General features: G+C 40.8%; 2 protein-coding genes across 2 annotated transcripts; one reads left to right on the top strand and one right to left on the bottom strand.

Annotated features, from left to right (window-relative positions):
* The first annotated feature begins 229 nt into the window (after window positions 1–229).
* On the top strand, window positions 230–3,012 carry LOC137747302 (subtilisin-like protease SBT1.8). Its single transcript, XM_068487391.2, has 2 exons — window positions 230–2,069; window positions 2,162–3,012. The coding sequence occupies exons 1-2, from the start codon at window positions 278–280 to the stop codon at window positions 2,836–2,838; spliced, it is 2,469 nt and encodes an 822-aa protein (XP_068343492.2). The 5' UTR covers window positions 230–277; the 3' UTR covers window positions 2,839–3,012.
* Window positions 3,013–3,283: 271 nt separating this feature from the next.
* LOC137747303 (uncharacterized) lies at window positions 3,284–6,197 on the bottom strand. Its single transcript, XM_068487392.2, has 5 exons — window positions 5,817–6,197; window positions 4,574–4,626; window positions 4,351–4,395; window positions 4,221–4,265; window positions 3,284–3,847 (listed from the first exon to the last, which is right to left on the bottom strand). Exons 1-5 carry the CDS (start codon window positions 5,961–5,963, stop codon window positions 3,454–3,456), a joined length of 684 nt encoding a protein of 227 aa, XP_068343493.2. The 5' UTR covers window positions 5,964–6,197; the 3' UTR covers window positions 3,284–3,453.
* Window positions 6,198–14,571: the final 8,374 nt, after the last annotated feature.

The following is a 14,571-nucleotide window of genomic DNA, read 5'->3' as shown; positions in this document are numbered from 1 at the left end:
TTTTTATATTTAATTAGGTGAAAATTGTCATTACATGTTAGGACTTACAAGTTATTTAAAATGTAGAGCGTATTCAAAATTGTTTAGGGTGCTAATAAAAAAAAGCCATATCAAACACTGAATTTCAACACAGATATAATTAACAAATACCAAACCTCACCTTAATCACGTAGAATCCAGCTTTACTTCCATGATACTAAATTACTAATCCTAATTAACTATTAAAAAGTGATTATTATTGCGGGGAAATGGCATCGGAGTAATTAAACCCAAATGAATGTCGCATTCGAGATCTCCTCATGCTTATAAGCCCGACATCGGTCTCTTTCTCCCTCTATCCTCTTCTACCCCTTTCTGGCAGTCGCGGCTCCAGAGCGACTGTACTCTCTCACTCTCTCTTCATCTTCCACATTTGGATATACTAAATCTACCCAGCTCAAGCTTTTTAGCCATGGCCTCCGAGGCCTTCTGGTTCGGAGCTCTGCTCCTTCTTCTCCCATGTCTCTTAGCCATGGCGAAGCAGACTTACATTGTGCACATGAACCAGCACTCCAAACCGGAATCCTACGCGACCCACCATGACTGGTACTCCGCCAGCCTCCAGTCCCTCTCCTCCGACTCAGATTCCCTCCTTTACACCTACACCGACGCCTACCACGGCTTCGCCGCCTCCTTAGATCCGGACCAGGCCGAGCTGCTCCGCCAGTCCGACTCTGTCATTGGTGTCTACGAAGACACGGTTTACAACCTCCACACCACTCGTACCCCCGAGTTCCTGGGTCTTGATACCGAATCGGGACTCTGGGCGGGTCACTCGACCCAGGATTTGAACCAGGCATCCAATGACGTTATCATCGGAGTTCTGGACACCGGGGTCTGGCCCGAGTCCAAGAGCTTCGACGACACCGGAATGCCCGAGATCCCGACCAAGTGGCGCGGCCAGTGCGAATCTGCCCCTGATTTTGCCGCTACTCTCTGCAACAAGAAGCTAATCGGAGCTCGGAGCTTCTCCAAAGGTTATCAAATGGCCTCCGGCGGAAGCAACTTGAGAAAGCCGAGCGAAGTCGTGTCTCCTCGCGACATAGACGGTCACGGCACCCACACCTCCAGCACCGCCGCCGGGTCCCTCGTGGCCAACGCCAGCCTCCTCGGTTACGCGAGCGGAACGGCTCGCGGAATGGCGCCTCACGCGCGCGTCGCCGCCTACAAGGTCTGCTGGAGCACCGGATGTTTCGGTTCGGACATTATCGCGGGAATGGATCGCGCCATCATCGACGGCGTCGACGTCTTGTCGCTCTCTCTAGGCGGTGGCTCCGCTCCTTACTACCGCGACACGATCGCGATTGGCGCGTTCACGGCTATGGAGAGGGGTATTTTCGTCTCATGCTCTGCCGGGAACAGTGGGCCCACTAAGGCCTCGTTGGCCAACACAGCCCCATGGATCATGACCGTTGGAGCCGGGACCTTGGATCGGGATTTTCCGGCTTACGCTTTGCTAGGCAACAAACTCCGGTTCACCGGCGTGTCTCTTTACAGCGGGACCGGAATGGGAAACAAACCGGTCCAGTTGGTTTACAATAAGGGGTCCAACGGCTCTGGTAACTTGTGCCTACCCGGTTCGCTGAACCCGGATTTGGTGCGTGGGAAAGTGGTGATGTGCGACCGAGGCGTCAACGCACGTGTCGAGAAAGGTGGCGTCGTGCGCGCAGCTGGTGGGATTGGGATGATAATCGCCAACACCGCCGCCAGTGGTGAGGAGTTGGTGGCTGACAGTCACTTGCTACCAGCTGTCGCCGTCGGAAGAAAAGTCGGTGATCAAATCAGGGCATATGCTCAGCACGATCCCAATCCTACGGCTGCAATTACCTTCGGCGGGACCGTGTTGAATGTACGGCCGTCTCCGGTCGTGGCGGCGTTTAGTTCACGGGGGCCCAATACGGTGATCCCCCAGATCTTGAAGCCGGACGTGATTGGTCCAGGTGTCAACATTTTGGCAGCGTGGTCGGAGGCGATCGGGCCCACCGGGCTTCAGGATGACAAGAGGAAGAGCCAGTTCAACATCATGTCAGGTAACGGCTAGTTTGTTACCAGTGATTTGATCATGACCGTTGACGATGTTGACCAATTTGAAGTTGACTCGACCTCTGTGATTTTGTTGCAGGTACATCAATGTCATGCCCACACATTAGTGGGCTTGCAGCACTGCTCAAGGCGGCCCATCCAGAATGGAGCCCAAGTGCTGTGAAATCTGCCCTAATGACCACAGCTTACACCCATGACAACACCAAGTCCCCCCTCCGAGACGCGGCCGACGGCACGCTTTCTAACCCGTGGGGGCACGGCTCCGGCCATGTCGACCCCTCGAAGGCGCTCTCACCGGGCCTGGTTTATGACACCACCGCCGAGGACTACATTGCATTTTTGTGCTCATTGGAGTACACCAATGAGCATGTCCAAGCCATTGTCAAGAGGCCCAATGTTACTTGTGAGAGAAAGTATTCGGACCCCGGCCAGCTCAACTACCCTTCGTTCTCAATCGTGTTCGGGAGCAAAAACAAAAGGGTTGTGAGGTACACCCGGGAATTGACAAATGTCGGCGCAGCGGGCTCTGTATACAGAGCCTCCGTGACCAGTCCTTCGACGGTGAGGACCGTCGTGAAGCCCACAAGGCTCGTGTTCAACAATGTAGGAGAGAAGCAGAAGTACACAGTTACGTTTGTGGCTTTGCCGGGTGCAGAGAAAACAGCAAGGTCGGAATTTGGGTCAATTGTGTGGGCAAACCCACAACACCTAGTCAAAACCCCGGTTGCTTTTGCATGGACGCAGTTGATAGACTAAGAATTCGGGGTTTTTTTTTTTTTTTTTTTTTTTTTTTTCTTCTTCTTCTTCTGTTGTTGGGCTCGAAAGTGCTTTTGGTTTTGGGATGATTTCGGCTTTTGGGGAAAGCAGTTCAATGGGGATGATTTTGCCAGCGAAAACTAATGTGACATACCGATGATTTTGCTCGCATAATCTTGTTCCAAATTGCACCAATCCATTTTGTTTAGAGATTGCCGAGGCGTAAGCAAGTTAAAAAGACCTTCCACGGTAGTTCATGCGAGTTTAATTCTCATAAATAGGAATCAGACTGCTTGAGTTTGAATCGAGACCATAAACAATCAGACTGCTTTAATTCTCAAAAGTTTCCCGGCCCGCTACGGAAATCTTGCGTACTAATGACTGTTATCGGATTTGACGCTTGTCGATCATGTAGCTCGAGAGTTTCTCATACATAAGACCTACCTTGCGTACAAGGGTACAAATTTGTATTGAAAACCATTGTCGATCATTTAGGTCGAGAGTTTCTCATACATAACTGTTTCTTCATAGCTCACATAATATTTGTATCCTTCAATATTTGCATAATTTAGACTAAAAATGAAAAACAAAGCTTCCACAGTGATGGTATAAATACTAAAAACATATACTACAAGGGTTGCAACAGGTTATTCTACAACAGCAACACGGTCGTACCTTCGGACATTTAGGGCAAGAGCATTTCCATTTGCAACAATTTGTGCAAGAGCAATCGGGACATGAACAGGACGGGAAAATGCAACAATTTGCGCAAGAGCAATCGGGACATGAACAGGGCGGGAAAATGCAACAATTTCTGCCGCATGAAATATTTTTGCAGCAGTTGGAGCGGGGACATGAGCAGCAACATCGCCACTTTGGTAGCGGACAGCAGGCACATGGATTACAGTTACACGGACTGCAGTCACAGCAGCGTGGCATTTCTAGGCGGAGAGAGCACCCGTCGCAGCAGCAACAGAAAATCCATGAGCAGCTGAAACAGGGCATTCCGCTGTACCACAAACAAGCTTATGTCATATTCGGAACAATTCAACTTTTTTAATACTGCCATCGAATGTAGAAGTCCATTAAGGTTAATGTAAAGCAAAACAAAACTCAAAACGTTCTGCTGCATCTTAAATGTTAGAAGTCTTTGCAATATTGACGGAAGGATGATCGGTGCTCAGCATGTACTAATTCAAGATCACCCAAAGTATTAGTAGTCAACATCCTTTAATGTTTCTGTAATGTCAACACAGTTTTTCTTATTGCAGTCGCTGTACAGTATAAACCGATTTTCATCTTATAAAAAACATAAAAACAAAACTTTGGAATGCAAAACTCGTAAACTAACATAATTCTTTAAGACGAAGAGAGAATGGTACCATAGCCATTTCCAGAAGCGGCATGACCTGCGTTTCTTTTGATTCCTGTTTAAAAGAGAGAAAATCTAATGAATACACATAAGGTGCACTAAACTTTACAACAACAAGAAAACGGTGACATTTTTCTTACGTAGGTATTAACGGATCTGGGTTTGCAACCACAAAATCAACAACCCTGCAAAATAGTCATGTTCAATCTACTGTCAGTTGACGAACACGACATTTAAAGAGAATCACCACCTCGTCATGAAATGACTAAAGCAAACAAATTTAGTAGGTTTTCAGTTTGACTTCTTCTAGTTCCAATTTTGAGAACTACGTGCCACAAAAGGTAATGGAAGAAAGTGACATACTCTTTGCAGCATCTGGAAGCAGGTTGAAGCCGTTCAACAGATTTTAGTTCCTCCTGCAAACAAACAAGGTAATTGTTTAACTTCCACATAAACCAAATAAGAAGAATCAAGTAAAAAGAAATGAGATATTAAGTAATATATTTTCCGTTTGGAAACTCTATGACATGATTGATTAAAGGCGCATTTCCGTTGGGGATACGCAGGAGCAGCACTTCAATTATCGAAAGTACCTTTGGTTCCAATAGACAATCAAGTTGTTTACAACGACACAAAATTCAATTATTCAGTGGAAAGCTACCACATCAGCATTGAAAGATGAGAGATGAACCGTTTTTGAGCTCAAGTTGGAAACATCTTAATGGTCTCTAATGCCTCGAGTTAATATAATCCGATTGAGTTACATATGGATCGTATGAACCCAAAGACCATCCCTATCTAAAGTTCCGACAAACTACTTTGGTATTATTATCTGATATGTTAAAGATAAACAGGGTACCGCATGAAGTCAATGAAAACCTGCCAAACACTTTCAAGTGTACAAAGTGACAGGACAAACAGAATACCACCAATTCTAATTCACTATCACTAATTCAAGTTGATCCCCGGTTGAAGACTATGCAAAACCGGTAAGAATAGTTCACGGAGTTCATCGTCCACGCCGGTGGGGTTTGCGCTGCTAAACGAAGTTAATTAGAGTCACCTGTATAATATGATTAACCAAAACTTACTAAACCAAGCAAACAGAGGAGTATTATTCATTGGATCGACTACATTAAGTTCCGAAACTTTCGAGTTAATTAGTCCTTAAAACGGAACAACATTGAAATGGTTTGTAGTAAATCAGGATCACTCTCCACCAAATTACTTGAACTGATCATTTCCATGTTAATTAACTTTAAATTAAGTGTTAAACCAGCATATTGTCTAGCTTTATGAGCACACCCTCAAATGAAGATTTTCTTAATCATGATTTGTTGTTCACAAAAATGGAAGTCCCACCTTTTCACTTTTCACAGAATTAAGCTAAAGAAATTAAAAAAAAAGTTAAGCTTTTTCCAGTCCAATTAACTAAAAGATTAGATTCTTAATCCAAGAATGATTTACAAAAACAAAGACAAACAGGACTTGAAACTTTTTAATTACCAACTTAACCCAATGATAATTGCACTCAAAGTTTTGATTTTTCAACTCAATGGAGATTTTAATTAATTAATTAACAGAAAGTAAGAAAAATTAGAGTTACCTCAAGAAAACCAATTTCCCTCTCGAGCATCTGAACCCTGGCTGTTTCTCTGCGCTTCCCATACAAATCAGGATACTGCGGCGGCGACTTTGGGCGTGGCGGTGGCAGAGACGGCACAGAAGCAGAACTACCAGAAGGAGCTGCCATTCCAAATAGGAACCAAATCCCAGTTGCTAAATCACCTAAAACACAGACCTCAAATGAAGAAAACGACAGCGGAGATTACAGAGAGAAAAGCAGTAGCAGTATTGCCGCCGATAGAAGCACTGCAGTTGCTGCTATTGGTAATTACAAAAAAAAGCTCATCAATCAAAAGCACTCAGCAGAAAAGCACTTATGAAGCGGCAAAGCAAATGATGGTAGGTGTAGAAATGAAATGGTAGAAAGCAGTAATTAGGGGCTCTGACAGGGATAAAAAGAGACGTTGCACGGTGCATAAATGCTCTGCAAACAGGAGAGGGGATTAATGGGAGGGTGTAAAGATTTAAACTTTTATCAAAACATTATTAAAAGGGTATTAACATTATTAGAATTACAAAAAGGGGTTGCCATTAATTGAAAATTCTCACAACTCACAGGGCTCAATGGAGTGATTCGATTGAATGAATGTTTTTCAAAAAAGATGGGTTTTTGGGTTTTGATTTGTTTTGTTTTCCTTCTCGAGGCACATCTAATCTGTGTTTTGTTTGCATGTTTTGGTAATTGCAGAGATAATTAATTAATTAATTAATCAGTTAATAATGGCAATGGTAATAGTAAAGACGGCTGTGCAAAAAGCCTGCAACTGCAAGTGTCTGTGTATACGGACGCATTTGGCAAAGTTGAGAGCTTTTGAGTGAGATTTTTGGAGTTGGATTTATACAAAAACAAGTAAAAACTCAAGCTTTTTGTATGATTGTGGGTTTTTTTTTTAATTATAAATAAATAAATTGGTCCAATTTGTATTATTTTTAGTGTGAAGGGGTGAGTGAGTTGCAGGATTTGCAGAGGAAGGAGCGAAAAGCACGATGGGGAAGTACCTCAGACCGCACGTGACCACTGCGTAGGAAAGAGAAAAGGCGGGGAAATCAGTGGTGTTTGGGCAAATCAGAGCCTTTGGACAAATCAGCCCTGACTCTGAGAATAACTAACCATCTGGGTAAAATCTCATGTCAATTTTACCTTTGCCTTTACCTAGCTGCTATATTGATGTTTCGTGCCAAAAATTTAACCTTACGAGAAGAGGAATTTACACACATTATTGTAATATTAGTACGAGGTGCTACGATGATAATGTGCTCGTGTTATTTGTACTGTCATCGACTTTTATCTTAATTTTTAGGCGAGGCAGTAGTATTTCATTTAGTTTTTGAAGTTTCAATTTGGGCAAAGTTAATTTACTTTTGTAAATTGGTAGTTTGAACTGAAGTAGCAATATTTGACACGGCGATACATGCATATTGGATATTCGTGTACCTAAAACGACAATCTAGATTCATAAAAGATCATGAACATTCTGATTTATTCATGTGTTATATTCAGTTTTCTCTTATTGATTTATGTCCACGCAGATGACGCTTTCTTGTAAAATTAATGCGCTTGAAATGTTGAAATTGCCAATGCACATTGCTGCCACGTTAGGTTTTATTCTTCAATCACCAAACTAGTGATTTTTCAATAATTGCAAAAGTAAACAAACTACATAATCACAATTGTCAAAATTAAAACTACATGGACTAAATGCTAAGAGTAATGCTATTTCGACATATAAACTGACATGGAATATTAAAATATATATATATATATATATATATATTGAGAGAAATATAAAAGCTAACAAGTTATTTTCTCACTAAGGAATTGAGGAAATAAGTTGGATAGAGAAATTTGAGCGAAGTGGGTAATTTTTGTTGAAATAGGTTTGAACGTTTTCTATTTTAGAAATGGCCAATACAACGTCATTTTAGTCAGGGTTTGAATAAGACGAAAAAAATAAAATAAAATTCAGGTTTCTTCGACGCTTTCAACGTTTCACGATGTGGCTACTGTCATGGACAACCGCATACCACCATATCCATACTACCGATTCACCACTCATCATACTTGTTAAACACTCTCTAATACAGATAGTCCCATATACGATGATAGGGCCACATTTGAATTGAAAATTGTCTCAACAAGAGTGTCTAAACAAGTTGTCCCATTGGGTTTGAACTTTGGGGGTCGCCTTTTTACTGCATTTACACAAAAATCACAGTGATAATAGTCCTCTTTTACCCTCAGTCCCACTTTTGAGAACTTTTTCATGAACCGGGCAAAATATTCTTTCACCAAGATCCTTCCCATAATTTAATTTCTACCCCCCCCAAACCCAAAGCATTGTCTCCTCCTCCTCCCTGCCATGTCGTTTTTGTCAGGTTCAGCAATCAGAGATTTAATCTCAATTATGCCAATTCTCTTGTGCGGATCACCCTTTGCAGAACAACAGGGTGGACCAAGTTGTTCCGTTGGATTCGATTTGGACGGCTTACAATAAAACTATACTCTCATCGATGGAATTGGTTCATAAATGACCCGTTAATTAATGAGCAGATTTTGAGTAAAATGTAATATAAGTTGAAAATTTTATGTACAATAGGAGAACAATCAGAAAATATTTTGAAAGTTGCAACGGAATCGTTGTAGGGTGCTCGTCGTTTTTATGCAAAAAGAGCTCGAGAAAATTTGTATAAAATGAACCATGCTTACCGAGAAATGAGAATAAACCTTGATTACGAGTTGAAATCTAATAGGATAACTTCACAAATGCTACATTGGGTACTTGGTGGTGTTTGTCATGTAACGTGGCACACTAGTACAGAGTCATATTTGCTTCCATCTCCAACCGAGGGCCAAAGGGCTAGAGGGCATGTTTTAGCCCTATCACAAAAAACCGTCTCCAACCGAGAGCCATATGGCCAAACATAATTTATTATTTAAAAACTACAACTTAAATGTTGTTTAAGTTTCATGTTGTTAAATGTTTTTTTTTATGTAGTATAATTTTTATGTTGGTTAATGTTATTTAATGTTGTTTCATATTGTTTAATGTTGTTTCATGTTACTTAATTTAATTTAATGTTGTATAATGGCTTAGGAAATTATAGGAAAAAAATAGAATTAAAAAAAATATGAAACAAATTTTGTGCAATAGAAGTTATAGGAAAAAAAAAATAGAATTTAAAATAAAATATGAAACAAATTTTGTGAAATAGAAGTTATAGGAAAAAATGGAATTTAAAAAAAAAATGAAACAAATTTTGTAAAATAAAAGTTGTAGGAAAAACATAGAATTTAAAAAAAAATATATGAAAAATAGAAGTTATAGGAAAAATTTTGTAAATAAAAAAAAATAATAAAACAGTAAAAAAAAAAAAAAAAAAAATCAAAGCATTCATGTCGGTTATAATCGACAGGAATACATTGCTCTTATTTAGTGTAACATCCCGTCCCAAATTTCATTTTAACGTACATGGGAAATTACGATTTTACCCCTAATCTATTCGTTTACGTGTATATTTGTGTTGTGTGATGTGGTGGGACCACACACACTCATACACTCTCTTTTCTCCCGGGATTCCCTCCCTCTTTTCCTCACTTCCTGTCACTCTGTCTCTCAGTCTCTCTCTCTCTCTCTCTCTCCGAGTTTCCTCTTCTTCTTCTTCCTCTACACACGGCCACACACACAAACCAACTCAAACCTTCACCAAACAAGAAACCAAGACCACCATCGTGTTCGTGGAGCTGAGAGGAGTTCAAGGGTGCCATTTTCAGGTAAGGATATCGTTGTTTTCACGTCGTTTCAACAATGGCCGAATTATTGCACTGTTCATGCAAACCTAATCTAGCTTGTTTTAGGAGATTCTAAGCTTGTAGATGTGTTTGTGAGGTCCCAAGGAGCCTCGGAGTGGTTCGTTGGGTGAATTTGGACGTTGGGAAGGCTAGGTTCGAAGTTGGCCGAACTTGGATCGTTGTTGCAGGTGAGATTCTTTAATTTTTAGGCCTTAAAACTAGTCTAACGTTGTTCTACTAGTCCTAAGCTTCATTTTGGTATAAAGAACGTGAAATTTGGTTGAAAAACGAAGGAGAAAACAAGGTTTGAAAATTTCCCAGTTTTCCGGCCACCGGCGCCGGCGACGGCGCCGGCGAAGGCTCGCCGGAGAAGACAGGGGAATATTCCGTTAAGTCTAACGGAATATTCCTAACGGCAGTGGACGGAGTCTAGTTAGATTTGACGGAATATTCCGTTAGTTGACGGAATATTCCTGACGGCGTCAACTGACGCCGTCAGTGTGCAGTGCACGTGGGCCGCGCGTGGGGGCGCGTAGGTCCGTGCGTGGTCAGGCGCGTGGGGGCGCGTGCGTGGTCCAAAAATTATTTTAAAAATATGGGTGTGATCCTGAGGTTGTGTAGATCACATTGGTATATTCAATTGTCCATTTTGAGCAATGTATGAGAAGTTATTACGAGAAGTTGCTTAGGTGCTTTTAAATTAATGTTTTCGTAACTTTGTTGCGTATAGGTGATTCGTTTCCCGAGGACGAACGTTCACATTCGAGGCAGGGGGGCTACGACCCTTCTAATTTTCAGTGAGTGGGCTTTTGTTTTCCGTATATACCTATATACAGTTATATTCCCAGAAATTAAATAGAAAAGGTTATTTGAGTTATGCCATGCACTATATTATTATCACTTACGCATCATCATATGCATTGGTAGTGGCATACATTCATATTTGTGTATTTGGTGCTGTGGACGCACAGGTAAGTGCCAGGTAAGTGGTATTCTTGTTGTTATGCAATTATAGTTTGAGATGTTTAGAGAGCTCATAATCTGCACCCCCGGTGTTAGTGCTCCCGCCCAGGGCCAGGGCACAGTCCTTCACGTGATGTTCACCAGCACCACACGCTCGCCTTGGATCCAAGTTAGGTGCAAGCCTTGTCGGACAGACTACATTAGGTGGTTCCGACTCGTAGGTGACCCGCGATTATTCGCACAGTCTTCACGTGATCGTAGCACTAGAGCGTATATATATTACACCCAGTCCTGTCGGACAGACTACATTAGGTGGTTCCGACTCGTGTGCAGATTCAGATGTTGAGTTGAGATTGGAGCTCTATATGCAGCGGTACATGTCACGTTAGGTGACTCCCGGCTGCCAGTTTATATGTGATTGATGTGAATTACGCTTGAGCATTTACATTCGATTATGAGATTCTGTTGTGGTATATTCTCAAGCATGAATGGCATATGTGGAGCATGATTGACATACCTATACATACGTATATATGTTCATTTTCTGGGAAGTATACAGGTTTTACGGCGAGGGGTTAGAATGTATTTTGTTAAAGAGTTTTCAAAGAGCTTTGTTTTCGCCCACTCACGCTTTTGTTTTTGCGCCCCTCCAGGTTCTAGTGGTCTAGCAAGTTCGGTGGTTTATCCCAGAGGGCGTCCCGGCATTTCTGACAGACATTCACCATTGTAGGGTCACCTTCGGGTGTAAATATGTCGTATCTTTTCCTTTTGGACTGTTGTAGCTTTGCTCTGAATTGTGTCTCACATACACTAGTACTCTGTATGCTATTAGGTTTTTAATTATTCGTACTTTTATATTACTATCTTAATAGCTTCCGCACGCGCACATGGCTACGTCACCTTCGTGTGACGGCCAGCATGCCCTGATCTCGGTCGGGGTGTGTCATTTAGTATAAATGTATTACTATCGGTTATACTAAATAATAGGAACGTATTTCTGTTGGTTATAATCGACAGGATTTCCAGTTTTTCTAGTCAGCCCTCTAGCCCTCTCCGATTTCGTGGGGCCCTCTCAGATTCCACAACCCTTTGGCCTAGCCCTCGGTTGGAGACGGTTTTCGGGCTATTTTCGGCCCTCTAGCCTTCTGGACCCTTCGGTTAGAGATGGCCTAAAAGCTGTACCGATTGGCGTCATCTTCTTCCTTTGCTATAGTTGCCCATGCAACACTCCACACGTGCGCACGTGCACAGTCACCCTATTTGGCAAATATGCCCTCACTGACTCACAGGCAAAGCTTGTCTTCACTCTCAACTTGTTTCCCCTCTCCTTCACATTTCTCTAGAACTTCTTTATCTTCTGTATATTATCCAACAACAACAAAAATCTTTTATATTTACGCTCACAATGTGTTTTATCTAGTGTATATTAACGAATCATAGAAAGAAAAACAATTTCTCCAGCTCGTCAGGAGCTCTATCCCATGGCTTGTCCATCGATTTTGATGTGAGCTAGAGGTTAGATGCTACAATTTCAAAGATATTCTACTTTCATTATGATTTCGACTCGTTTCCCACTAAATTCAGTCTAAATTCAAGTTGTAGAGAATTCTGTTAGGATTTTGATCAGTTGAGATTCTTGGAACTTTAGTATTCTTGAGCGTTGAATCGTTTCTTATGATTGGATTGCATTGTTTCGATTCGCTTTTTATTCATTTTTCTGAATTTGTTTTTTATTTAATTTTTGAAAAATTGCTTGGATTAATTTCAACAAAATAAAAAACAAATTCAAAAAAATGAAAAAAAAATGTGAATCGAAACAATTCAATCCAATCATATGGAACGATTCAATGCTCAAGAACACTAAATTACCTCGGATCTCAACATATCAAAATCCTAACAAAGTCTTTTGCAACTCGAATTCATATTGAACTAGTGGGAAACAAGTCGCAATCGTATTGAAAGTAGAATATCTCTAAAATCGTAGCTTCTAACCTCTAGCTTACATCAAAATCAACGAAAAAACCAGGGGGGAGAGAGAGAGAGAGAGAGAGAGAGAGAGAGAGAGAGAGAGAGAGAGAGAGAGAGAGAGAGAGAGAGAGAGAGAGAGAGAGAGAGAGAGAGAGAGAGAGAGAGAGAGAGCTTGACGAGTTGGAGAATTTGTCTTTTCTTTTAATGTTTCGTTAATATACAGTAGATGAAATACATTGTGAGTGCAAATATAAAAGATTTTCGTTGTTGTTGATAGAGAAGTGTTATTGACATTCCAAAAATCTCATTTTACACTCCTCACTAGTGTATTTTTCTTTCCTAATATAGAAAGTTTGGAGTGTAGAATGAGATTTTTAGAGTGTTACTAACAATTCCCTTGTTGATAATATACAGAAGATAGAGAAGTTTGAGAGAAATGTGAAAGAGAGGAAAAAACGTTAGAGTGAAGACATGTTTATATTTATTTATGAGTTTTAGCTCATGACCTTCTTTGATAACTGAAGGCTGAACTTACACAAATTAGAATTGTGACAATTTTTTTCACTATTTTATAAACGTTTCCTATTTGTGCAGTTCATTTGTACGCTAGTATGACCATATTGTCCTTCACTGAAATTCATGAAAATTGTTTGTCCTGAAGGATTTGAAATTGAACTCTGTTTTTTTTTTTTTTTTTTTTTAATGGATTAGCAAGTGGTTTTACTACTGTTATTCACTTTTTTGGGATTATGGAAAGGCTCACAAAGACATTTTAGCTTTCTACTCATCACTATCGTGTAATTTACTAGCATAAAAAATCAAACACAAAATGTACCGTATGAAATGTGAACTTAAAATTCATTTCCAACCACTAATCCACTTCATAATGATTAACCAAGCCAACGTAGGAAATGAGTTTTAAATAAACGATCACATGAGTTAGAAAGATGGCTTTCCTGTTCAGCTTGGCATATGGGCCAGTGGACTGGCAGGTCATTTCCCTATATGGCATTTTGTACTTGTCCGTCGTGATTGTATTAGGTATCACATGCTCTTGATTAGAATGTCGCTTATGTCCTTATATTGTCAGTTAGAAATGGACCACAAAACACAATCCAATTAGAAGGACCGTAAAACACAATCCAAAACAACTTTTAAAGTGCAATTAGGCTATCTCCAACTCAAGGATTTAAAATCTCAGAGATGGATGAAGTTGGGAATGCCACATTGGATCAAAACTTAAGAGGCACGCCAACCATTGGATCTGAACGACCCTTTAATCTAGGCCGTAGAAATTGTGTCTTCCTTACGCTCGTCAGCATACAATCTTTCCTGCTGATGTTGCAAACACACAGGGCCTGCCTTTATCTGCTCTTCAATTTGCAGATTTTCTTCCCTCTTTTTTCCCTTCCCCTTCTCTCCCCTCATATTTGAATGGTCACGGTTAAGCTATATCAACATCTTATAGTAATTTTTTATAGAAAGAGAAAGACAAAATAGAGAATGTGAAAGGAGATGATGGAAGGGGATAAAAAGAGGAAGGGAGAGAATCCTAGTCCAGTGAATTGTGGTTCCCTCAGCCCATTTGCAACCTTATCCATCTGGGTGGGTAGTGGGTACCAATCCCAAATTCCCAACCCCCAACACCAAATCCCAAACTCTCTTCCCAAAATACATGCCTTGGAGAGGTTTTGAGCCCCAATTTTGGGTTTTTACAACTTTAAGTGCAAAATTAACATAATTATATGGACTTGAATCCATTTGTTAAATTTTGCTTACTTCGAAAGGTGACAAGCATCTGTTGCAATAATTCAAAAGCTCACGTAAAGATATCAATGATTCTTTGAACTGCAGTCCAATTGGACTCCAAACAAGATGCTTTCGAAGAGCTTTACCCTTCGAAATATTCTCTTTTACGACTTTGAGCTACCAAACTCAGATAATTAAACAAAAAGCCTCTTACCTTGAGGAAAACTGTTGATCCCACGCGAAAACTGTCGTTTCATTGGCTAGA

The sequence above is a fragment of the Pyrus communis genome, chromosome 2 (genome assembly GCF_041283825.1).
Source record: "Pyrus communis isolate YQ-2024b chromosome 2, ASM4128382v1, whole genome shotgun sequence".
Classification (NCBI taxonomy): Eukaryota; Viridiplantae; Streptophyta; class Magnoliopsida; order Rosales; family Rosaceae; genus Pyrus; species Pyrus communis.
Note: the sequence above shows the minus strand (reverse complement) of the source record. Positions and strands in the feature narration are given on the sequence as shown.